Source organism: Lutjanus erythropterus, chromosome 1 (genome assembly GCF_056507025.1).
Source record: "Lutjanus erythropterus isolate fLutEry1 chromosome 1, fLutEry1.hap2, whole genome shotgun sequence".
NCBI classification, from domain to species: Eukaryota; Metazoa; Chordata; class Actinopteri; order Lutjaniformes; family Lutjanidae; genus Lutjanus; species Lutjanus erythropterus.
The window spans coordinates 21044802-21072594 of NC_139317.1; the positions used below are offsets into that span (position 1 = coordinate 21044802).

At 38.9% G+C, this 27793-nt stretch overlaps 1 protein-coding gene across 13 annotated transcripts in view; it reads left to right on the forward strand.

Annotated features, from left to right (window-relative positions):
• The window catches only part of plekha7b (pleckstrin homology domain containing, family A member 7b), a 106836-nt gene that overhangs the window by 11125 nt on the left and 67918 nt on the right, over positions 1 to 27793 (forward strand). The window contains exon 1 of one of the 13 annotated variants that reach the window (XM_084716544.1): positions 12100 to 12169. The exons of 11 other annotated variants lie outside the window; for them this stretch is intronic. Coding sequence is in view for 1 of the 2 variants with exons in the window: in XM_084716470.1 (XP_084572596.1) it covers positions 14752 to 14963 (212 nt within the window). In the remaining variant the exon portion in view is untranslated. Of the gene's footprint in view, positions 1 to 12099; positions 12170 to 14519; positions 14964 to 27793 lie in introns of those variants that run through there. One more of the 13 variants, XM_084716470.1, reaches the window with a different exon arrangement.

Genomic DNA, 27793 nt, shown 5'->3' on the forward strand with positions numbered 1-27793 from the left:
AGATTAAGTTTCAGAATGGGGCCTCAAACTTCATCCTCAGATAATGTATTGAAGCTTAACAGCATAATTCACCGACATTAGTATTAAATTCCACTGAGTATTTTAAATGAGACAGGGTTCTGTTAGATATGCAAAGCAACGTTCATGTTTGCTCAAATGGCCGTGGATGTAAAGGGACATTGTTTGGAAATCTTTGTCGAGTGCCATGGGAAGTAATGAAGAAAGATTGCAAGCACATCAATGAATACCAATCAGATAGAGCCACAGGCAGCGGACGAGAGAAGGATCGGTTTGAATGCCTTTGTTTCAGCAAAGCTGAGGTGAGGCTGACAGGAAATGAGGATGATGAACAGCAGCTGTTCATCTTCACTGATTAACAGTCCTCTGTGTATATGGACATGTAAATTGATATCTATAAATCTATTGTGCTATCTGAGCGGGTGTCAGTATATAAACTCTGCTCGGATGTTACAGACAAGAATGTATGGATCAAATTGGGTATGTCATTAGGTTCATCCAGTTTGAACAGATGTTTCACTTAATAAGATCCCATAACACCCGCAACGCTTTTCCTTCTGTATGTCTGCTCCAGTGAGCAAGTGTTAAATGTACAGGTCTGCTCTCATACTTGAGCTAAACTCTGCTTGATGACACAGTCTCAAGAACAATCTCAATTCCAACAAAGTTGTGACATTGTGTAAAACTTAAATATAGAAACACAATGCAATGATGTGCAAAAACTATTCAATTGAATATAGTGCTAAGAGAAGTTATATGATGTTCAAACTGATTAAGTTCATTGTTATTTCTACATAAACACTGATTTTGAATTTGATGCCTGCTAAATGTTCCAAAGAAGTTGGAACTAAGACATGAAATTCTTTCCCACCCATTCTTGCTTGATATATGGCTGAAGGTGCTCAACAGTCCGGGGTCTCTCCTCTTGTATTTTGCACTTCATAATGTGCCACACAATTTTGATGGGATACTGGACCGAACCGCAGGAAGACCGGCTTAGTCCTTGAACTCTTTTCCTACAAAGCCATGCTGTTCTGACACATGCAGAATCTGTCTTGGCATTGTCTTGCTGAAATAAGCAGAGGCATCCCTGAAAAAGATGTCATCTCGATGGCAGTATGTACCTTTCAGCACTGATGGGACCCTCACAGATGTGACAGTTAGGCATGATGGCCACCACCACACCCCCATACCATCACAGATGCAACTTATTTGGAATTGGGGTTGTAATGTCACTCTTTCTTACACTTTTCCAGTCCATTTGTTGTGCCTAGTTATTGTGAGAAACTGCTTGTTGGCACACCTTACAGATTATGCTGCCTTTGCTCTGCAATTTTCATGTCCAGAGCCAGCTGTGCTTGTTGAACTGCCTCCACAGAGGTCCACAGAGTACTGCAAAAAACATATTTCTTGAAGCGGTGTCTTCAGACTCAGATAGCATCACCATCAGTGTAGTTTATGCACCTCTGAATTGTAGGGTCACTTAGGATCCACTTAGTCCACAGCACCACAGTGCAGAGATGTTCACACCATGGCATCAAACGAACTAAAGTATCTAAAGTATCACTTGAGTAAATGATCTTAAACCCTAACAGGATTTTTGTTGATACATCGCAGCTTTACTGAATCTGCCTTTTGGCTGTTAAATTTTCATTGTGTCTCTTTGTTAATTCTGAAGAGCTGTTACTGTTGTTGGTTTCATTTTTATTTTGTCTGTCGGGTTTCTGTTTACAGCAGTGATGCCTGACAAGCACAAGATCAGCATATGCATGTCAATATTCAAATTAGCAACCAAGCTGCATTGTGGTTTGAATTTTTTGTGTATTTGTTTTTGAGAGCAGAGATACAACCTTGAGAGGGATACATCACCTACCAACAATTTCTGCACTTCAGCACATTAAACTACACATTAGGAATCTTACTTATTTATGTAGTACATTTATTACATATTTATTATGTAAAACGTTTAATCTTTCCACTTAAAGAAGTCATAGACCAAATGTATAACACCATCTCGGGTGTCAAGGTAGTTCCTCCTGTCTTCATTTTGATTCATTTTGTTATTTGAGAACATTTTTTTTTTCTTGAAAGTTAAAACACATGCTTATGGTACAAATGGTATTATGTGACACACAAATATATTTAGAAGCAATTCACATGTATAACATTCTCAGATGTTGCACTACAGGGGGCATGTATTTTAATTTATAGTAAGTCCTCATCGTTGGATAAATTTTCCTTTTACCCCATGATTTTATATCAATACAATATCTAGATATGATATTCAGCATTTAGCTCACATACACATAATTCCTGCAGACTCTTCGGTGTGAGTGTGTGTGTTAAGACAGTTCAGTCTCTCTGTCTGTCTTCCTCCAAGCTGTTTGTTTAGACAGTGACCTTCAGCTGAAAATAGACACTCTGAAATCATTTTGCCACTCTTGACAGTCAAAATCCTGATGGATCAGATTACTCCTCTCTTATCTTTGCAAAATGGAGAAATTTGATTTTGGGCACATTATTAAATGACAGTGGACTAAAAAAAACTGCTATCAACTCTTATAACATGTAGCAGGAGATGCTTTGTCAGGTTAGACAGAATTTCTCCCTTTATGCTTAAAAATGCCTGTTGGTTATATTCAAAGTGGTGATTATTATTTGCATTCTTCTATGATTGGAGCATGATCATCACACATTTTATTTGTATTTGCTGTTGAAATTAGCAAATTATCAGATCAGTGCTGATCTGAAAACACACATGGTCCTTGGTTGTTCTTATTGCAGCTTCAAAGACCTAGTTTTTTAGTACCAGCACCTTAGCTTGCTCTGCCTCATTTGAATTTTGCTCCCAGATTTGTTGCGCTTCTCTTCCCACCATTGCACCATGTGTGCTGTGCAGGGAATGAAAATAGTGAATGAACGGGCTAAATACATTTCAAGGTCAAGAGAACAGCAACAAGACATACAGCTTTTTTGCCTGTCTTTGTACCATCATAAAAATAGTGTTCAAAATATTTTGTTGATTTTCTTTCTTTTTTTTTTTTTTACAGAAGAGAGTGATGTTTAAAGCTGAGAAACAAACACTTCACAAACACTTCATTTCCCTGATAACAGACATGCATAGACACACAACCTTGCCTTGAAGCATGATTCATTAATCCTGTGAAGATGACAACAGTTCCTGTGTGAACGCCGTCTTGAGCAGCAGATGCACGGATACTGAAATTGATATCAAGATTCATGGCCATGGAATTGCAAATGGGCTGTTCTTGAGCTAGCGAGTTCTCTCACCTCTGTAGGGTGATTTATGTTGACTATTTGTCATCATCAGTAGATCCTTGTATCATGTTTAAATCATGTCCTGCTGTTATGTTTGTGCATCTATCTTCTTCCTTTGCTTGTTAGGCGCTCTGAACTTTTACTTAAGGCCAGAGCGTTTTATAAATAGAGCTGCATTGTCAATATCATGTCCAAATGGACTTATTACGAGGCTTGTGACAGTTAAACAATACATACTGTACAGTACTGCTGGGGCCTACAAATACAGTCGGAGGTTATAGCAGCGGAGTGAATAAAGACGATGAAAACAAAGAACAGATTGAGACTCTGGTACAGTGGACATTTGTGCTGCAGAATAGAAAGGAAGCTTTCCATCAGGCCTTGTCTGGACTTGCAATATTTAACCCCGGGAACCTGCAATGAATGAATACATTAAGAGCTTGCGAGCCTGAGGTGTGCTCTGTGTGATGATATACATTATCTAGAATGAGTCATTCACTGTCCGGACAGCTTGAGCAGGTTTACCAGTGAGAGCTGGAGCAGCAGGAGTCAGAGCAGAAACAGGGCAGGGGAGATGCCCAAACCAGGATGGGGACCTACTGTTGCAGTTGCCTGCCCCTTAGCCAGGGGACTGACTCGGCTGAACATGAAACAGAGGTGGTGGCTGAGCGGGAGCTCTCCAGTTTGGAGAAGGAGGAGAGGCAGATTAAGACAAGGTAACACAGTGAAATTTTGTTTTTGGCTTTGTAAGAAATGAGCATTTTTATCAGTGCTACAACAATCTGCATGTGTAACATGCTGTAGTAATTTACAGCAAATGCAAGTGGAACTGTCATGCAACTAACGGCTGACTAAAATGTAATTATACAGAAAAACAAAACTTTTTTCTTTTTTTTTTTTTCTATTGTCATTTATGTCCATGTTGTTAAAAAAGGAATCACTGCACCTGAGTCGTATCAGCTGCCTCTCAGGAAGAAAGAAAGAGTTCGTATACCCTCCCTCTGATTGAATTCAGATGACAGTTTTTCTGCCGCATTCTGTCAGAGCCGGAGTGTGACTGGAGCCACTGCAGAGAGAAGCAGGTCCCACACTGTTCTCATCTCACCAGGCGGGTGAGAAGAAACATGATTAGTTAGCAGCCACAAAGGTGCAAGATGGATGTTGTATAAAAAGTCTTTCTTGAAAGTATATCTATCAAACTGACTCATTTTTATTTTGTCTAAAGGATTTCATTGTGTGGTGTAAAAGTGATGAGTAACAAGATGGTAATTTAAATGTCAGAAGCTCACATTACTAGTAGAAAATCTAATACATGTAATGACATTGATTTTCTGCAAGCATGTAAAATTTGCATTTAGATATAAAGAGCCTGGTTTATGTGAAGGTAGTAGAAGGATACTGCAAAAGCATTTCACTTAGTTTTACAATGAAACTGCTACTGAGCACATTATCTAATCATACTAATTCATGTAGAGCTGAATCTATGAAACTTTTTCCTGTCCCAGTAACTTTTGTAGTATAAACAACAGTATTAAACTGAACTATTCAATATTCTTATATTAACAGTGGATCAGATGAATGGGTGAAATGTGAAAGGTGTCACTCATAGTAATAAAACCACATAGAACATCACCCAACAGTGCCATCTTTCTAGCTCTAATGAACATGTTTCAGGTCAGTGTGTTGGTTTTACTTTTTTGCTTTCATCAGTGTTATTTCCAGCTTTTGCAGCTTCAAACAAGCTCTGATAAACCCACTGTCAGAGGTTATGCAAGACTTGATTTGACAGCCAATATGGCCTGTAGTATTCCAGAATTCCTGCATTAAAGAACAACAATTTTTAAATAGCCATATAATAGCAGAGGTGTGGTAATTGACTGCAACTATGACACACGCATGTATTCATTGACTTTTAAAATATGGCTTGTTTCAGGTCACTGTTCAACAACCACTGTTCCTATGGTGGCAAGTTTATGTACATTAGTTAACTAAAATGTTAGACTGGCTTTATCAATAGCTACATGATGTTGAGAATAATTATTACATCACAGTCAGTCCACATAAGCTCTCTCTCTCTCTCTCTCTCTCTCTCTCTCTCTCTCTCTCTCTCTCTCTCTCTCTCTCTCTCTCTCTGTCTGCTGCAGCTGCAAGTCTGCATCACACTTTTCTTGGAAAAATTGTCTCTCATTTTAAGAAAAATGGGCTTTGTCTGACCAGCGTCCATACACTGTAGTAATCATTAAGTCTTCAAATGCTTAAAAAAAGATTATGCAAAGACAATATTAGCGAATATTCTATTGCCTCACCTAGAGGAAAAAAAAGTGTCAGAGAGGCATTAAAGAGTGCTTTCGCAGCACTACTCCTCTGAGTTCATTTCTTTGTCCTTTGCACATGCAGACACATGTGATGTGTGGAATGTAATATATAACACAACAAAAAGGTTAAATGTTAATTTAACATGCCAGAATTAATCCCCCAGCACTCCTTTCAGTCCTATAGATAGCACAACTCACCAGATGTGCCATGTCATTCATGCAAGCCACTGTCTAACTCAGCTCTATGCGTAGCGTGCGGCAAACTTCAATACTGAATAGAAAATAATCACAAGTAATTCACATTAAATGTGCTCTTTTTATTTTAGGTATTTTATATGGCCAATTTGTCATATTTCCTACCACACATTTTGGCCAGTGAGACTTTCATCTCCCAGACAACAACATGTAATACAAGCAAAAAAAAGCCATATGCAAAAAAAGCAAAATCTGCTCAATGTACACTTCCTCTCTAGTTGGAGAAAGTTAGCAACTAGCTGGTGAACATGGTGGTGCATTAAGCGGTTAAAGAGAAGTGTATTTCTCTCAGGAGTTGGCTCAAATGTAGTTAAAAAGAGAGTGAATTTTGGACTTAAATTCATCTCCCTGGCAAAAACATGATTCCAAATGACTGCTAATATTCCTCTGTGACTGCTAGGATTTCTAAATAGGCAGCTGCTCGTTTGCTAACAAGTTCAGGACAACAACTTTATAAGGTTATGATACGTCAATGCCTGCTCAATCAGGTTAGGTCAGAGAACAATCAAAGACTTGTTAAATACAAGATGACCTTGAACCTAACTGATTTTTCAGTGTGCCTGATGGTCTTGTGAGAGCAGGAAATGGTGCCATGTCCTGATTGAAAATTAATTATATTTCGTAGAACCAATAGATAGTTTGAAAGTTAAAAAAAAATTTTTTTTCATATAGTACCTTTAAGATCTGTTCAGATCTACATAATGTGACATTTATTGACTGATCATAGGATTTGTAGCAATAAAAGTGCTTTGTGGGGTTTTACTCTATACATATTCCTTATGGTATTATGTATGAAGTCTGAATAACCCAACACTTCAATAAGCTTATGTTCAGCAGCAGATTGAATGTATGTGCTCTGCACAATGTTTCTCATTCTGGATTACTTGATTGAATATTGCCGTTCCCATTAATTGAATATCGAGTGTGAAAAAGATAAATGAAAGGCCCGCCTGGCCAATGCTGCTGAGAGCAGATCTGGTGGTTAGGGCAATTTCACTCTCTGCAGCATTTATTGAACACATTGACCACACAGCTGTGTGAGTTCTCACAAACCAATCCAATTTAATTTGCTTTAGTGCAGAGATGCAGAGCTAATTCCTTATTCATGAGCTGATTGATTCTCCTTTTTTACTATTCAGAATCATTCTGATTTGATCATTTATAAAGGAATACTATGCATGATTTTTTTAAAAATAGATTCATATAAAAATAATCATTTTCAGTCATCCCTTATGACCCAATGGAAGTGTGTGACGGTGTCTGTATCTTGCAGAGACTCTGCCCTCTGTCTGTATTTGCTTATTGTCTCATTATTTTGCTCTGTTCAGGATATTTGACAAACTCAAAGTGTCTGTATTTTGCGGCCTGGTAATGAGACTCAACAATCAGCTATCTTTCTGGTTGTATTTACAAGCAGCAACTGACAAATCATGCACATTCTACCTTTAAGTTTTGATCAGTCTTCACCTCCAATCATCCGTTGTCTGTAATTTGCTCAGTGAGATGAAGCCTTGATTGTGCAACAAAGACGCGCTGATTTTAACATATAACATATGACAGTTTTCAAGTCACAGTAAGAACTGTTTTAGTCAGTGGTGATGTACACCGTTATCTGTCAGTGCATCACTGAGACGTGGTGGAACATGTGCATATTTGGGAAGTGCTGTTCTGTAGGTAGCCACTAGATATTGCTGTTGAGTCTTTGTCTATTATTTTTCTACAGTTTGAATCCATTTCACATTTGTTTCTGTCTTTTTTATCAAGACATTCAGTGCATTAGGTTTTTTGGAACTCAAACCTTCCTTATTGTGCAGGGTTCTGGCATGATAAAAAGATATGATATTCATTAAAGTTTAACTTCAGAACTGAGTTTCACTCAGGCTTCAGTTATAAATGTTTTCCTTGCCATCATCAAGATATTTGTGATCATGTTTAAAGCCTTGCATGGGCAGGGACCTGCCTACATTAAGGAGCTGCTGCAGCCGTATAATATCGGTAGGAATCTGACGTCCTGTGATCAGTTTTTTGATTGGTCCTCATTCCACGCTCAAGACAAATGGAGACTTTGGTTTTGAGGTTGTAGCTGCTAAACTTTTGAAAAAATCTTTGGATACTGTCGACAGCTTTAAAAAGCATCTCAATACTCATTTGTTCTGACTTGCTTTTATTTAATATAAAGTGCCTGGTTTATGTGAAGGTAGTAAAAGGATTTTTGTTTATAGCTGGTTGTCTGCTTTTAATCTTTTAATATCTGTTGCACTGTCTTTGTTTTTGAGAGACACTTTTTGATGTCTACTCTTGAAAGTTGCTATATAAATAAACTTATTAGTAGTAGTATCATATCTTAAGTACTTAATCATTCATATTCATATTCGTAATCATTCATAATCAGTCATATTACTCTCTTCCTTGACAATATATCTGAGTAATTTTAGAATAGAGTGTATGCACATGATGTCACTGTGATTACACCCACAGATTGGTGAAAAACTACTAAGTAGCAGCACTAGCTTTCAGGTTGAATGCCACAAATAGACAAAAAATACATCTAAAATGAGAATGAGCTGTTGTGTGATTGACTGAATAAATCAACAAGAAACTGGAACGATCCCTCTTCAGACTGCCAAAGGCCAGAGGAAAGAGAAGCAACCTGATTGTTATAAGTCACAGAAACAACTGCAATCCAGGAACTGAAATGTGCATTTTTAAAATGGATTTTTTTTTTGTCAGATAGGTTGAATTTTTTGATAAAATCATACCTTAAGTTATATACTGTATTGACAAATGTAACTTCGCATAGTACATCATCAACAAAAATATGAAAATATGAACATGTCTCTCCAAGGATGTCATAAAATAAAAACATCTGTACAGACCTGTCTATATTCAGTCAAAATATCCTTTGGTGTCCTCATCGCTATAATTTTGCCAACAGAGTTCCACCTTGAAATAACTTATAACGACCAAACAACCACTTTTTGTAAGCCTTCTTTGCTATGTGTATTTTCCTGTCGTCGAAATCAGGTACATATAGATGTCAGGAAACCTGATTCCTGGTCACATGTCATGGATCACTGTCAAGTCTAACTGCCTTTAATTTAAGCAGATAATGGTTAGTTTTACTCCCGGTTTCACAGTTTTCCCTACTAAAGGTGGTCATGTTGCAGGATGTTTTGCCACTCAATTCAACTGAGGAGATACATCCTGGTGGGAAAGTGACATTTGAAGGTGGTATATTTGCAAAGCCTTTTTCTGGTTTGATGGATCTCTGATTTGCTAACTCAACAGACTGAGATTGAGACTTGATACAGCGCTATTATAGCTTCATTTATTTAGCCTATACAACAGCCAGGAGGACAGCAGTGGAAGTCGGTGATAGAGTAAGATATGAATGTTGACCTGGCCGTCCATCGTGCGTATCGACCTAAACCACCCTCGTCCAGCCCTCTGCTCTTATCTATATGTCTGTCTGCGGATTATTGAACCGGGACTGCAGCAGCCCGAGCCAGCCACTCAGCAGCTATGGTCTGCCCTCCATCCTCTCTGCCTCTCTCCCTCTCTTGCCGGCTGACTGGGATGTGATCTGATAAAGAGGACTCGGGATGAGACTGAAGGTCTGGTTGCAGTCAGAGACCAAGGTCAGCACTTTATGTTGACTGGACAACACAGTGAGGTAACACTGCTCATCTGTTGTCACCAGAAAGAGCAGCAGCTTCAGAGTTTCACCGTAAGACGGGCCCTTCCCTTTTCCTCCATCTTCATCTTCTGTGTAGGGACTGAACAGAACAATGGAGCGTTATTGTTTTATTTCTCCCCGGAGAGGCTAAGTAGAGCTACATACTGTAAGTGCAGGCAGTGTTACTGAGTGATCGAGAGTAAAGGCTGAAACAGCAGTTATACTCCTATCTGACACCACTCTTTGTGCCCTTCCCAGCACACCCACCTAGCACAGTGCACACGATTAAAACAGGCTCAGTTACCACACGTTAAGAGAACATAAAGGGACACTCCTTATTGTTCGTCTTCAGGAGCAGAACAGATTTGGACATTTGAGACTTTTGAATTGGACTAACTGGTTTCCACATCTGATCACTAACCGGTGAGTAGCAATGTAGCAACATGTATGCTCGAGAGGACTCTGAAGTATGCTGAATAGACTTAGAAAAGGAGGATGGAACTAATGTATATTTATATTGAGACAATGTCAGACATTGTTGCCTTTAGACGTTTTATTTATGATGGGTGTATGTCCTTTTTCTATATGCAAATATTTCATTGCTTTGTGGTCACAGAAGCATGATGAAAAGCTCATTTCTTTATTTCAGTCACTTCTATTCAGAATATTTTTTGCATTTCAGCAGTGGTCATACAGTACACTTTATTCAGGGTAATGGCATGCTATTGGTTGTGGGCAGTGGTGAAAGAAATATTTAGATCTTTTACAAGGTACAAGGTAGATTTATTTATCATTATTAAACACAGGGCTGTATATTGAGAGTAAGACAGGCCTAGTTCCCCTTCTTCTCTGTGCGGGCACCTCACCTCCCTGATAAACTATAACTGATGCTCGGTAGATGGGTACCAGTGATGTTCTGGGCAGTTCTAATGGCCCACTGCAGAGTGCTCCAGTGCTGGCTCATGCACATCCCATGCCAGTTTGTGATGTTTCCAGTCAAGTGCTCCATCTGTAGAAGAAGAAGTAAACAAGAACTTGGCACCAGAATTTTGCCTTAAGAAATACAGCCAGTCTAAGCCTTCGTTCTACCAGGTTGGAGATGTGTGATGTCCATAACACTAAGTCATTAGTAGTAGATTACTAAAGTAAAAGTAGAAATAACTACTTACTTACTATGTACTTGAAGTATTAAAAGTAAAAGTATCACTTATTGTGCATGACCCTCTACCTTTGTGTTAAATTATTATATACATGCTGAATTATTACTGTATGATTATACTGTGTATATTGTTGGATAGGTTAATATATATCAATGCATCATATTTTATAAACTGGTCAAATCTTATATGTAAAACCTACACATCTGTAAGGTAACTCATAGCTTCTGATACATTATAACCATCCAATAAATGCGGTAGAGTGATGTAATTATTTTTTACGTATAAAGAAGAATAGAATTGAAATGCTCGAGTAAAGTGCAAATACTGAACCGTAAAATTGTACTTTACTGTACTTGTGCAGTACTTGAGTAAATGTACTGTTTTCTAATGTACTTTCCACCACTGACAGAAGGTGGCTGTTGGTTTTTAGTAATGTTTTTTTTTTTTTTTTTTTTTGTGGTTGGCTAATTCTTTTAGGATTGTATTTGTTAGTATAACTTACAACACTCCCCAGAACATTCCTATGTTGCACATTTTTACTGCAGATTAGGGATGCACCGATACCACTTTTATTCAGACTGAGTACAAGTACAAGAACTTACATTTGGGTACTTGCTGATACCAAGTACTTAATAATGACATTAAAATTCTTACAGTAACTTTTAAAACATGTTTTATTTTCATTAGATGGTCACTTTCTAAATGTAACAAATAATTGTTGCTGTTTCGTGCTACAAGTGTAACCATAGTTAACTAGACACATTACATTTTTTTTTTTTTTAGTAACTTACTTTACTGATTTTGTGTTCCTTATTAAGCTGTGTAGTTTAATGTGTATATGATGTATTTCAATATAATAATTTCACAACATTATTATGGACTCGTAGAATTAAGTTTACTGTTACAAATGGTGTTATATATGATAATTATTTCATTATCATTTACACCATTTTAACTAGTATTTTAATGATATATTTGCATGTGTAGTATATAAGTTTCTTCATGTCCCTCTTGTCTAAGAGCTAATTAGTTCCTACCTGTCATTGTTTAGGGGGGGACAGGTATGAGTGTGGTGCCATGTGTGCAACAGTTTTGTTTTCCCTGCTGTGAACCTCAAAGAGTGAAGTTTCGTGTCCTGTGCTGTCAGACCGTTTTGTTGAAGAATAAGTACACAAAGAGAAGTTGTAGCATCTTATTACGAAGAAAAGAGGGTTACAGACCTACAGACTGGTGGCGGCGGTGTTTTTTCTTCGTCTTCGGATTAATTTGCCAAGGCGTCAACTAGTTTACATCCGCCGGGACTTATTGGACAGCGGCTGGCTGCGGTCTACAGATGGACTCTCTGCATTTATTTAAGTTTTACATGGAATTTTACGGACAGTTTCCAAAGTCGCTGCTGTCATTAATGGATGATGTTGAGGACAGCGAGTCTCTCGCTCATGATGACGTCGCGTCCAAAAAAGAGGGTAAGCATCAACAAACGTCTTGAACTCTGCATCATGGCGGCTCTTTAGATGTTTACTTGTGTCGAGCGGCTACTTTTCGTGACGTGGTATCAAGTGTTGGGTATTTTTATGGTAGTTTTATGAGTACGAGTACGTGAGGACAATATCGGTCCGATGTTGGTGTTGTTAACAGTGCATCTCTACTGCAGATGCTTTGCAACTGTTATGCTTTCTGCCAGAACAGTTGTTTGCGTCAGTAGGGCTCTTTTACTTTGGTGTGGTGTACATGGTGTACATGTTGCTATGTTATCCATGCAGTGGAATGAATTACTGTAGGAGAAGACAAAAGCACAGTTCAAATGACCATTGGTGCTGGTTAGACCTAGAGATCTGTCAGACCAGTATCATCTTCACAGCATTGAAGAGGTCTTTGCTTGCAGTGCAAGTGGCTTGGACTCCTGGGGTATGCTAACGAGATGTGAAGGAGAGTGTAGATGGATGAGAAAGAGCAGCAGAGGATAAAACTCGGGGGATGAGGGCAACAGCAGCTGGATGCATTACCTGCGTGTTTGTGTATGTATGTGTGTGTGTGTGCAGGTATGCTGTCAGTGTAATCTGTGGGTTGACTTCCTGAGTCCTCAGCTGGTGCAGGAAACATTTTTCACTTGCCCCCCACCCCACGCCCCCACACTGTCTTTATTAGCTGATAGAAGGCATTTGTAGTATAGCAAAGTCATCAGTCTTTTCAGCTGTTAGGTCAGAGCCCACTCTTCACTTCCATTTCTTATATCATGACTGATGGTCTCCCCACTCCACATTTCCCCCTCTTCATCTGATCTGGTTGTTGTTTCAGCATTTCATAGTTAGGCTGTTTACAATCATCCTGCATTGTAAAATTACAGAATTTTTGAGTTAAGATGTTATTGAACACTGTTGTCCCACAATGCAAAGTGTAGTGGAGACGTAGGAGCTGTTTCCTCCAAGATCCACCCTGTCTAAAATAATGACATACCCTTAGAGATCATTCCTACTGATGATATATAATGTTTCCAAATTTTACGTAGATTGGTTTGAAGTAATGCTCTATAACTTGGTGCCTCCGGTAAAAATATTGGTACATAATGATACCATATGAAAATTTATTGCATTCTAAGTGCCAAAACAGTAGAGTATGAAAATCAGCACATACTGTACCAGTGATTCACCAACGGGGGTGAGGCGGGGTGTGGATGATCAGGGGAGAACTATAGAGTGAAACAAAGTAGAATAAACATGATTTATGTAGAGAAAATAAACAAGAGTTTGCTCATGTTATCATGCTGACCTTTATTTCACTACAATTTAGCTTGAATTTTTTTTTTTAGCAGTTGCTTTTCCATTTATTCTGGAGGAGTTTGGGAACCACTGCTTTATACAATCAACTCTCACAGTGTTTCCAGGGTTTCTTAACTAAATGCTTTTAAGGACTGTATGCATGAGACTGGCACACTCTCTGTGTGACTGTGTGAATACTAAACAACTGTTGCAGTAACCACTGTGTTCACAGTAATACAGGTCAAGTTATCAGGGCTAGAATAGCCAGTTAGTTTGCAAGGCTAATTTTTGAAAAGGAGAATAAGTGAAATGGCATTAAAGCGTGACAAAAAATACACTTGACTAGACAGTGCAACCTCAAACTAACAAAGCAGAGAATAAGAGAAGAGACAGAGAAGCAGAAACAAATGCCTAATTTTCACAGTTTTAGACAGACAAGAAATGGGGAAGACAGAAGGGTTAAGTCATGCAGCAAAGGGCCACAGCCTTGAACCAAACCCATGGCTGCTGCCGAAGACTGGTAGCCTCATCATAAGGGGCACACGCTCTACCAACCAAGCTACCAGGGCACCCTGATTTCACTTGTGAGATGTGCTTTTATAACCAAATAAATATATTTCATATACATTTTAAATAAATGGTTGTTGTGCTCTTCATGAGTTTATTCATGATGTATTATTGTAAGTTTAGGTCCCAGAGAGGTACCAGATTTCTCTTTTGGGTCTTGAGATGAAAAAAATTAGGAACATCTGATCTATCATGATACAAAGTGCAATGTAAATGAAGTTTCAATACACTTTCTCTCACTTTCACTCTCACTCACTTCCTCATCTATTCTTTTTTTCCCTCACTACTGTAATTCCTCCGTCTCCCTCCTCATTGTCCCTCTTCTGGCTTGCATACTGTGCGGTGGCTGCATGACTGCAGAGGGAATGGAGCAGAGAGGGCGTCCAGTTCAGGGAAGTGCTCTGACGGCAGAGCTCTGCTGAGGAACGCATACATTAGAGGAGAGCAGAGGAGAGGTGAGCAGAGGAAGAGTACCACTACAGGGAGGGAATGAGAGAGGAGAGAATATGATTACATGGGATATGGCTAATGCTTTGTACCTGTGGTTTTACTTGCTGCTCTGGGGCCTCTTACATGATGTATTGGTGAGGTTGGCTGGCTTTAATAATACCCATCTCAAGCCTAATGCTCTCGGAGACAGGGGACAGCTCAGTGATCGCATGTATTTTTAGCTCCACCTCAGCAGCCCCAGCGCAGCAGAAGCGGGAAAGAGGATGTTTTGAATGAATCGACGCCTCGGTGCACAGCAGAGGACGTCAGCAGCAGCAGCACTACCAGCTGAGAGGAGTACACACACACACACACACGTACACAGAGGCACCACTGAGAAGAGCAGAGCAAATCACAGACCTGCAGCTAACATGTTGGGCCAACCAGGACAGTCAACCCTACACGTCCCTTACAAGAGGCAGCCAGTGTATCGCGCGACTCACAGGTGTGTATCCCAGCCCTTCTCCCGGCACATATGTGGGATTGTATTGCTACGTAGCTGCTCAGGAGGTGTGTCTGCTAAAGCTCTCCAGCTGCTGCAGGAGATAAAGTGTTTCAGATCGCATGCCTTTAAGTGTTTGTATAAGTATGTGTCCAAGCAGGAGAATTTACATGCATGCTGAAGTGTCTGCTCTTCGTTTTTGTTGCAGAGAAAGCCGCTGACTGTTTTGTCTTTATAAATCTTTGAATTGCCTTTGGGGATTGCGTATGTCAATGTGTACTAATGGAGCAGTCTTTACAGGAATAAGAAGGCAGAGAGGGGAGAAACAGAGGAAGATGCTCACTGCAGTGCCTCATGATCACAGGTCACTGACCGCCGTGTTGATGTCAGCAGAACTGTGATCTCTCAGGCTGATTATGATGCTCTTCTATATACATGGTTAATGTGAAGTGCCCCTATAGGTTAGACTGTAGTGGAGCTTTGATGCAGTCCTCTTCTCCTCTCCGTGAGCCAGAAATATACCTCTCAAAGGAATATACTTGTTTACATGGGTTCACCTCTCTATGCTTAGCACAGCTGCTAGTAGGGCCCAGCTCACACACAGACCGACCCTTAGAGATATACTGTATGTATACAGACTCACACATGCAATGTCACATCTGCTGCATATTACACTTTAACATGTGCTGGCGGACTATTTAGCTCTTTCTGCTGAAACTGTATGTTGTTTTCACTAATGCAACACCACCATGGGGTCCCTAGCCAAAGTGTCATGTCAGCATAGATGCAGAAATTAAACCTATTAGCAGCAAAGTGAAATGAACACCAGGGGTGTAAGAAAATATCAAAAATATGGAGTATTGTGATAATATGTTTTGTAAACGTTATTTTTTAACTCAAATGCTATACATATTGTGATGTGTTCTGTATACTATGTTTTCCCAAAATTATATAAAAAAATAGCAATATATAATGTATTGTGATGCATATTGTATTGCCAGATTCTTGTCAATACACAGCCCTACTGAACGTGTATGCTGGTATACATTAGTGTGGTTTGAAATCCAGGGACTAGTGGCAAAAAAACACCTTAAATTACGATTTTCCTTAAAGTTTGAGTTAAAATAAAATCCGCTCCTTCTCCCTAAGGTTTCTTTAACATTTTCACTCAAGTATTTAAGTATTTAATTTTATTTTAAGAAATCTCTTTATGCTTCTTATACAGATGCACAAAGGAGCTTAGCACAAAGTAAGAAAAAAAAACTTGAGATGCCTTTGACTCAACATGGCCAAATTTATGGGGCTAAATCAATAATATATAGAATAAATTCTGTTAAAAATTATCTTATAGCACATTAGGTTACAGTCTAAATGAGAAGGCTAGTTCTGACATTAAGCCCACTTCATGTTAGTTTGCTAAGCTATTATGTTACCCAAACCTACTATAACAGTCTAATTTCTATCTGTAGCTTAAACAGCTTAATGTGTAACAAAATCATCAAAAAATACTATGAAAAAAATTACTATGAACGACATCTGTACAGAGATTTATTTCACTGTCAACCATTAGCGGCAGTTAGTCTAACCTTAATGGCTACTTCTAGTAAGCTGTAACTTCAAGATAACTTGAAGTTCTTCAGTTTTGTTTGATTCCTTCCTATAATTTGTGGTGTTTTAATTGGCCAGAACAGAGCACTTGGATGGAGGTTTTAACAGGTATAACAAGGGCCAGTGCAAGTAAACAAACAATCTCTGTGGAAACTATATAATTTTACCACTGCAAAATCTTTCAGTGCAGTAAATGCCATAATGTATTTCCTTAACTTAAAGAAACCTTTTAAGAGATTCTGTGCAATGCCATTAAGAAAGTCCTTCAGCCAAGGAGAAATTAAGCCTTAGTATTATTAAGTTTTAATATGCAGTATTTCTGCATTAAATACCTAAACTGTCAGACATATGTTATATATTTTGTATTCTTTTCTTACATTATCCCAAATGTTTCCAACAATGTTCAACGCAGAGAAATACAATTTTCTTTTCAAGGAAAAATGCATTTCCTGCTCTTGCTAGTTAGTTACTATGACTTTAGTGGAAACGTGATACTTTGAGATAGACAGATAAATTAAAGAGTCAAGAAGGGAGTGAACCAGTGTGACTAAATGTAACATGTCAGATAGACTTTCAACAGCATGTGGTGGTTGTTAAAAAGTGAAGCTAGCACCCCCCATGAACCAACGTCACCTTAAGACATTATCAAACTATGTCTTTTGTTATTGGTTTACTGTGAGAGAAACCCCTTATGGCAGAACTCATATATTGTATGTTCAGGAGTCCTATTCAAGGAGAATTCAGGTGTTCTGTGCAACCTGATCCAAGGATTTTACAGCTATGGCCATGTATGTGAATTGGCAACCTCCAATTTTAAAACTGTTCTTTGTATTATTTTAATTCTGTCAGTTTTATTTGGATTGTGATAAAGAAACATTCCTCAGATCCAAGCATTCGTAGATCCCTGCGCAAGATATCAAGCTCATTATCATTCTGTCAGGGTCTTGATGTGAGCCGCAGCGATAAGGTTATTTAGCCTATTTATCATTCTTGCATGTGCTCCCTCATTGGTTGGCCGTCTTGCTGTGCTCTGAACCACAGAGGCAGTAGGTTGTAAATACCAGACCGCAAAATTTCACCTATGTCCTAGTATGGATAGCAGATAACAGAAGTTGACAGTTAGGGTCAGCTTTGAATTGATGGTGTATTTTCATTGCAGTATATATAGCTACATTTGCAACCTAGTTCATTTCAAACTAACACCATCTCTTGTTTATCCAGTCTTGTGTGGTGGTCTGTTTTTGATAGATTATGTAATGGTCGGCTTTAGCGTGGTCTGGTTCTACTCAGGGTGTTGAATAACATCTGATTTGATGTTTATTTCACCCAGTCAGTTCCAGTAATGTTGAGTACAGCCCAGTCACACCCACCACAGCTCATCCTTCCCCTTTCATCCCTCGGCCACAGGGTGAAATGTGGCCAAAAGACACAGCGCTTCATTTGTATGCTTAGCTGATAATAGAGGTCATGTCTTTGTTAAGTGTGGCTTTGAATGGCCGGACTGCTACAGTCTGAAAAATGACACACCTAAAATTGGTGCAGGGCACAGAAAACTCATGGATAGAGAGGAGGCAGTGTCAGAGGAGGGAGGAGACCTCTTAACCACAGACATTCTGCACATTTCCCACGAGACCTAATACTTCTAAGAATAGACATAGTGATGATACCTAACAGAGAAGTATTTGAAAAGGGAGTACATTCTGTGCATTAGGACTGTGACCTTTTAAAATTCCCCAGATTGTGATTTAGATCAGCCTCTGCTAGTGGGCTAGAAACGCTAGGGAAGGGACTGTTCTAGTAAAATCTCGAGCCTGCTGGCCAGTTGGAGTTTTAGAGCTGTGCACCAGATGTGGCCTACCTTCCTCCTCTGACGCCTGACTTAATAAGCCTCCTAAGTCTCTACAAGCTCTCCCCACACTCTCAGGATACAGAGATCTAAAAATAGCCCCTAAATTCAGTTACCCTCTGCCAGCCAAGTGGAACCTCACCTAATTCATTTAATCCATCTGTTTAATTTCCTTGAGAAAATGATAATGTGATAGCCTGCCTGCGTTCTTCAGCAACAAAGAGGGACAGATGGAAGTGGGCTTCAACTAGGGCTACAGCAAACAGTTATTTTCATCATATCAATTAATCTGAAGATGAATTGTTCGTGGGTCTTCAGGGGCCTCAGAGTCAAAGTTCCTCTGCTTCTGGCATGGCCCACTGTAACTTTGGAAAAAATATGATTGATAGTCAGTGATGATGGACAAATCATTTTTTTTTGTTACCGTGTTTTTGTTACTGAATTGTGCCATGAGTTACGCATATGACATTTGTCAATTTAAAACAGAATTTTACAAAACAAGAAAGTCACAGTTTGTTGAGTTCAGTTTTTGTGTAAAACCAGTGATCTCTTGTCTTGCACAATATACGTCACCAGCACAAATATCGCTGTCCCTTGTAACGTTATTGTACCTGATGTGTTTTATCCAGAGACCCCTGGTCCTTTTATCAGGTGGGAGGTGAAAGAATGAGTAAGACCCATTGCTTATGCAACTGCATCCTTGAACGACAACACTCAGGCATCGTAGCTTCAGTGTCTAACGTTAGCTTTTGCAGGGAGAAAGTCACAACATCACCTACAGACTTCTGGGTGTGTAGTCTTTCTAATTACATATCTTCAGAGTCTGATACTTAAACAGTTTCATGATAAACTGTAACTTTCTTGACTTCTTCTTCTTCTTCTTCTTGACTAGCTATAAGGTTAATCAACAAATTCTTGCAGCTCTACCTTCAACAAAATGATTCGAGCAGTTTTTATAATTTTTATAACACTGAGTATTATGTTAAAGTATGTACTCTTGTATTGTGGGTCACTTCTGTATTGGAAAGTGGCGCTTTTGGGATGTAAGCCTGGGAATACCAGAGAAAAAAATTATCTATTTAGTGGGAACAGATTGTGAGAGAAACCTGCAGTGCTCTGATTGCTTTGTGCACAGCATGTTTATACTGCATAATATAACAAGACAATGACATTGAAAACATCAGCTTGCATCCAAGTAGATGTCGTATCTTTTTTTTGGGCAGTCCTCTGTGTGTGTGTCTAGTGCCTGCATGTTGTTCATTGCCACTGAGCATTGCAGTCATGGAGTTGCTCTGTTGTCTTAACCCTGTGTATCAATGTAATGTAACTCCCCAGTGGGAGTGTGTTCAGTCACTGCGGTGTGTGTCTGCTCAGATTCTGTAATGAGAACTGCAGGAGAGAGGTCCCTCCAAGCTCGGAGCCAGTCTGGACACAGATAGCTCCCAGCAGAGAACGGATATCACACACACATGCACGCACACACACAAAAAGCTGACTCAGTCCACATGTCCTGCAAAGAGGTGACTGTGTGTTGAGGTGAATGCATTTGCCAAAGTTGATGTTGATGAAGTTTTCCTTCACTGATAACAGAATAAAGATACACTGTTCACACATATAGACAAACTGACTGTACACACTGTTGTAAAGACCAGGCTGCTGCAGTGAAGTGTGCTGCACTATAAGAGCTTGGACACCCTCGGGGCCAAGATTCTCTGCAGCAGAATTCACCAGACTAATCAAATTTTTCTCATGCTGTAGCTTCTGTATGTTTGCTTAAATGTGATGACTTTATCATTTACCACTGTACAAAATCCAGAAGAATAATGCAGTGTAATCACGGGTCTGAACAATAGATGCGTCTCTTGTTTGCGGTGCATTTTTCAGCAGCTGGATAATTTGATACATTCCTCCACATTGTCATCTTGCTGACAACAGCTCCCCAACGTTAAAACAAACTTTTGTTTTTTATGTGTGTGTGTGTGCACCTGCCTGTGTGTGTGTGTGGTGTGCGAGGTTTGGAGGTAGGAGGAGGGTACTTAGTGGCGGGATGACATAATAATGCCTCTGACATGATTGTGTAAGGGATTTAGAGATGTTTCACAGTATGAGGTTTAGCTGAATCCGATTGTTAGGGGATCCAGTGGCTGTTTATCTGTTCCTCTGCTTTTGGACAAAGGCACTGGCAAGTGACATGGCTTTCATGAAATGGTATTGGAAAACAGGGATTACCCTGGTTCAGATAATGTAATCCTTGAGGATACAGCGAAATTCAACTATGCCTGTCCTGTTTTGTTTCTCCCCATTATAAAGAGCATATGGTAAAAGGGAAGACAGTGTGTGTCTTAACACACTTCCAGGCCTTGGGATGGATGCCTCCTATTAGTTATTATATTAAGTTATTATAGAATAATATAATTTTTATTATATTTAAAGAAGAGATAGATAAGAAGTGTTGTAATTAATTTTATTGAGAATAATTACCCGAACATCCAGCTCTTACAGAGGTGTTTCCCCAACAGTATGTTAATGATGTGCAGAAAGTGCAAATATTGATCCACCCAACAACAGGATCAGCTGCTCTACCATGTTCATCTGTGTACAACTTACCTGCAGCTTTTACACCTCCTTGTGCCATTACACTCACAGATATGATGTCATCATAGCCACCAAGCTACCCACGTAGTCACTTAGCTTGTAATCTCTATAAACAGATATTTGCATATGAATATGCAGAATCTGTAGGCAAAGGGGAAGATTTGATAGATCTGGTCATAGAGTTTAGATTCCAACTCCATCTTGCATCTCAAGTTCCTGATTAGACTGTAAACGATGACCGTGCACAGAAAAGAAAGTCTTGGCCCTGATATCTGCTGGCTATACCAGAAGCCCCTAAACACTGGCTGTTGCCCCAGAAGCTAAATCGTTGTCAGATGATAGCTGATCAATGAGAGCATCCATACGTCGCTTCTCATGGCCGCGCCTCCCTTTGGGTGAAAACATGCACTGTTAAAACGACCAGTCAGTATGTGTGTCTGTGGCAAACTCTTCATCACATGCTAGTTAATAATGTGTTGATTGTGTCTATAAATCAGAGTGAATCAGAAAAGAATATAAGTGATGGTGGAACTAAAGTTTTTACTGTGAAAAAATACTTAAAACACTTGCTTTTAGGATAGAGGTTAGTTCAACAACACCAAAACAGCAAAATAAAGTGTCTTAACAATATAAAAAGTTACAGATATGCATGAAATACATGACCTGAAGATTCAGTAAGGTAGTTCAATGTCAGGTTGATCCACTTGGAGGCAGACTGAAAGGACCCCTATTTCTTTAATTAGTTCTTTGTAACAACGCTGATCGTTGATCTGCAAAGACACAACAGAACTACTCGCCTGACAAGCCAGAGGATCTGGGCTCCTAAAAGCTAAACAGCACCTAAACAGTACTGAAAATCTGTGCTCAGAGACTGTTAAATCATTGAAATATTACTCCAATACAAGTAAAACAGCTGGTGTTAAAAAGATACTTATGTAAAATTACAGATTACAGAATATTCTTCTTAAAAACTACTCAGAGTATGAGTTACTTTTAACCACTAATGTGAGGACATTATAAATAACAGATATTACATTGAAAGAAGTTTCTGTTTCTCCAAATCCTCACTCTAAATTGCTCCAAACTCGTGCACTCGTGCTGCTAACCTGTGCCTGCTGCAGCTGTTCTTTTGTCTGTAGTCATGGTTTACATTGGCCTGAGTGTGATTGAATAGCTTTATTAGCTACAAGTATGTAGATAAAAGCCTTATTTGGTACAAAAGTGCAGAAAAAAAAATGTACTCAGAACTTTGTCATGATTTAAAAAGTAACTAAGTAGATTGCACAGTATAATGCATGCTAAAGTATGGGTTAAATTACCAAAAAATACTCATAAAAGTGACTTAATTACAGTAATCTTATTATTATTGTAATTAGTTTCTTCCACCCCTGCTCAGATCTAGTTCTGGATTTTTGTTTAAATAACAGCAGAAGGTGATCTGTGATCATGTCTGACGGTTTCTTGCACAGACATATTTAGAATAGCCATCTCAAAGATTCTCTGCCTATTTTTGCCACGCTTGTCTGTTACAAGTCGAATTTTTTGTGATGTTTGATTTATTTTTGATGTTGCAGGATTATGGGGATCAGAGATCAGACAGATAATCTGACCACGAACATATGCAATTTGTGTGTGTGTGTGTGTGTGTGTGTGTGTATGTGTGTGTGTGTGTGTGTGTGTGTGTGTGTGTGTGTGTGTGTGCTCAGGGGCGAAGTGTGACAGATTGCCTAACTTTGGCTGAATCAGACAGAGTCATGCTGCAGATCATTCATTTGGTACAGTAAAACCTCAGGGAGCAGGCAGCTCTTTGGAGCTTGAAGAGAAAGAAAAATGCTGGGAGTTAGTCTGGCAAATGATGACTGCTGCTGCATGGGACTTGTATTGCGAACCTGCAGGTAGGCCATCTTTGTTTTGATACACTTTCTCTATGTTTCTTATCTGTTACTGATTGATAGGACTGCATTTGGATGGTGCACATGGTTACTTAGGTATTATTGAATTTTATGCTTTATCTTATATTCACAGATACAAGCCATCTTGCTGCTCAGTGCATAGACCTTAAATGAAGTCCTTGTCTTGCCCTGTTTTTCTGTGAAATGGCCATATGACTTGGGACTAGAGTTGTTGTCTTTGATCAAAAAAGAAAAGCTGACTAAACGTATCTTCACTTTTGTTTTGCAACTCTGCAATCTTGGCTTTTTTTTAAAAAAAAAACTTTTTAATGACAGCTGAGAGTGATTTGTTTTGTTCTAAAGGTGTCATCTCCGACTGACATCTGTGCTGCAGAATTGCTTCTGAGCAGAACAAGCTGTCTCACCATAAATTCTTTTAAAGCCCTAAACAACGGTATAAGTAGGCACTTCACTTGGAATGTGCATGTGCTCCTTGAAAGAAGACAGGTAAGAGGCTGTGTGCAGTGATGCACCACCTCTCCATTAGGAATACAGAATCAGTTTTGTCACAAGCAGGATGCTGTGACACTTCTGACAGTGTTCTTTGCATGAATAGCAATGACAGATGCAGTTAAGATTCAGAACCTCTTTCCCAAGAATTCTCTCCCGTCTTCTCTCCTCTAATTTTGCTTTGGCACTCATCAGAAAAACCTATTTAATCTGATAGGATGAGCGGAAAAGTCTGCTCTGCAAATGCATGTAAATGTGTGCACGTGGATGTTCGGTAATCTTGCTCCACTTTAAACATAGATGGTGAAGGCTGTCACATGATTTCCCACAATACAGGGACATCATGGGGGTGGGGAAGGGAAGGCTTGCTGCACTGCTACATCGATAAGAGCAAAGCATGTAGTGCCTATAAAAAGTATTCACCCTTTTGGATGTTTTCCCCTTTAATTGCTTTTATAAATGGGATCATGGTCAATATAATTTGGCTTTTGTGAAAAAATTACAAAAAAAATCTCTTTTGTCAAAATGAAAACAGATTGTCAATTAAATAAAAAATATATAATGTAAAAGTGACAGCTATTCTTGATCAATTAATCTCTACATTTCTCTAATTTACTTTGAGAAAACCACGTGCTGTGCTGAGAGCAGAATCTTAATTAAAAATGAATTAAACTACACAGTACCAATATTAACATGTTCATAACAACCAATATTTTTTTTTTCTTGTAGGGATTACGTATGTCAAGTAAAATGTTGCTCCTACATTTCAGATGCATTAACAGCAATTAATAACAGATCTCATCTTTTTAAAGATTTTGACAAGGTCATTGGAGGTACATTTTTAATTTTTACTCATAATTACACTCCTCAAGGACACTTTACACAATGTAGACTTACTTTCATTCCTTTTCAAATTAGTTTTCATATGCTTAACTATGCTTAACTAAATTTAGAGCTACATGTCATAAAGAGAGATGTATCATGATTTGATGCCATGTCTACTGTACTGTGTCCCACTCTACATTTTATACTGGAGATTATGTTATTATTATATTAAGTTATATGTTATTACGTTAATTATACAGGAGGCATTTGTTTTTTTGCTATGTCAGTAAGGTACAGTTTACATTCAGTGTTGAGTTATATATGTACTGAAGTTCAATTGCATTTGTATCTGTTTGTTTGTTTCTGTGTTCAAAGTTTAAACAAAAAGAAGCAGCAGTATTGCACAACTGAGTCACGTTGTGGGCTGAGTATTTCTTCCTTCATGGGAGAAGAACATTGCTTCCCATTGGTTCCTAAGTTGCCCAGATGGGAACTTGCAGATAAGGACTATGAAGTTGAGTAGAAGGAGTCAGGGACCCAACATCTCTTTATCTTGTGTGATTCTTCCTCATTATCGTTCAGAACCTCAAGCTCTCTACTATTCTTAAATTTTATTCTGCTGACAGTGCGATGATCATTTTGCTAGTTAAGCCTCCTACACGTGGGTGGAGCTCCCTGAAGGGATTCAAGGGTGAGTTGGTCAAATTCAAATGAATTCCTATTTTGTCTATTTCTAGGGGATGTAAAACTTTAATCAGTTACCTCCATCATTGGTAAGTTTGACTAAAAAATTGAACAGACTCTTTTTAGATATTGGTAATATTGTTGCCTGTGAAAGCGATATAATCTGACAATATTTTGCATGCATTAAGATCTTGTTGTGCTCCATTAATACAGAACAGTAATGCTGTTCTGTATGCTGGTTTTGTTTTGTTTAGCTCCAGATGACAGCACTATCAGCAGGGCTTGCTGCAAACCATTCCCACTGGTCTTTCCTGCTTGGAGCTTGCAGTTTCCAACCCCTCCGCCTATCTCCTGCTTGAGATTTTCAGCTTTATCATTACCCCGCACTTCACATCCCCTTCTGTCCTACATTGCACACTGAAGTGATTAGCTGTATTTGGCTTTGCAATGTGGGTTGGACACTTAAGCAGATGCTTTAGTCCAGTAGCCACAGGCAAAAGTAAAAGAAACAAATTTGATCTGCCAGTTTAGATATGATGCTTAATATGTTTTCCTTTATTTTTAGTAGATTTGAAAGGGTCATTGTGGTTGATTGTTGTGATTGTCTGTAGCAGACTTCATTAGACAGGTTAATGAAGATTGTTTCACTTCATCTGAATGGTTGACTGAAGATCACAGCATAATGTCACATATCCTAATTAGATTCTTGAAATCTTCTACATTGAAGCTGCAGTGGAATGAGCCATGATGTCTTCCTGTCTGCCTGCCCATCAAATCATTATGACAGTAGGAGAAGATCTCTGTCAGCATGGGAAAGGCAAGGCAAGACATAATTTTGGGTTGAGAGGGAATATAATTACATGCATTTGATTGCATTCATTCTAATTAGGGACCATTGCTGATCATCCAGCCTGCTGGCAGTTGCTGTACGTGCTTCATTCTCATCCGTCAGTCTGCGTTTCATTTGGAAAGACCAAGTCAGTTGAGATCTTCTACTTCAGGACTGGCTACCTTTTTCCTGACCTAAAATCATTTGCTTGGACCCACCCACCCCATTGGCAAGTTTTCTTGGTTTGTAATCCCACAGCCTCTCCATTTTACCCAGCAACTGGAAAGCAGGACCCGGGAACTTCTTGAACTTTTTCCGCAGTGTTTATCCATGGGTAAAATATAGCCTTCACTGTACATTTAATGCCACTAGTAGGGGTGCAATGGGTTTTTGTTGGTCCGTGGTCTGTACGGATCACCTTGTGGTTTGGCCTGTATGTCATCCGCAAAATAAATGTAACCATGATATTATAAAATGCAGCTTTACTGTTGCTGTTACTTTTTCAAGTAACACTTCCTTGAATCTCAATTTAGAGTTGCAGTGAAAAGATGAGACAGATGTGCGTTATGTTTGTGATGTTTATTGAAACTGGTATATCTGCTGCCTTGACTGACACAGAGCTCTGCTCAGTTCAGCCGTGCAGCTCTGTGATCTGTCTGTTTTTGCATGTCTGTAACACAGCCTTCAGTGTTGATTGCCTGTTCCTCGTGACCTATAACCAATCAGATAGTTCTGGGGGTGGGACATTGAGCCAGACTATAGAGCGTTGTGATGTATTACACTGTACAGTGTGTAATTATCTATTATATGTAGTATAGTATAATACCTACATAGTATTTGTAGTATACTGTATATGAGAAGTATTACAGTGTATTTTTTATTGTATATTAATATTATATTCACTAATACTGTACATTACTAGGGTGATGACTACAGACAGGGAGATCAAAGCCATTTGTATTTTTAAAAAGAATTGAACTCTAATCCCACTTTTTTTTGTGACACAAAAAATTATCTGATGTGTGACTCACAAACTGTGATATGATCCAAACCATTTTTGTGATCCATTGCACCACTAGCCACTAGCCACCGGACAGCTCAGACTACCAACACCTGTCTGCTCTAAGTGCTCAACCACACTCACTATACACACTGCTGAATTTATGCCACAGTCATGTCATTGTGTTGATTGAAAAATAGATCAGGACTACCCACACATATTAAAGAAAAACTGCACACTGCGCAGAAAGTTTGACTGTTCATTTGCTAATAATCCTTTAAATGATGGAAGAGAACATGGAACTGGTACAGACAGACGCTTCAGTGTTGTGTGAATGCTGTTCTCATGTGAGTGCGACTGACATGACTTTTGCAGTCTAGACATGGGGTTAGAGCTTTCTGTTCATTGGTGGAATGCACACAGTGATAGGCTATGCATTTGTTTGGACAAGCTGACACTACATGCGCTACACGGAACGTATCATCAAAACCATCAACAACAGCTGAAAAAATTACAAGCCCAGGCTCTGCAAGAACTAGGGCATTGGTCAAATGACAATTTAACAACTCCTTGACTCTTGAAATGGCTGAAATGACAGAAGGATGGACTCCAAATCCAAAACCACATAAATTTCTAGCATTATGTGTGAATATCATATTTCACCAATCGTACATTTTTATCAGAACCCTAATAAAATGCCTCTTTAAATGCATTTTTTTTATATTGCTAAAGCTACAGTAACCATTTAGCAACAATAACATAATATTTTTTTGCTATAAAAGCCTCAGGTGTGTGCGCTACTTCTCCTGGATTGTCCTCTCTAATTTTTCAGTATCATTTCCTGTCCACCACAGCATAGTCTTTGCTGTCAAGTCCAATTTGCAACCTCATATTTTCAGTCAGTAGAGCCTGTTAGGTATACCTGCTTGTGAAAGTAAATGGGTGTGATGACATTAATACCTCAAATATGCTTAGTTCAGCTTAGCATATTTGTTGAAAATATGCTTCCACAGTAAATACGCTTTTAAACTGATGACACACGCA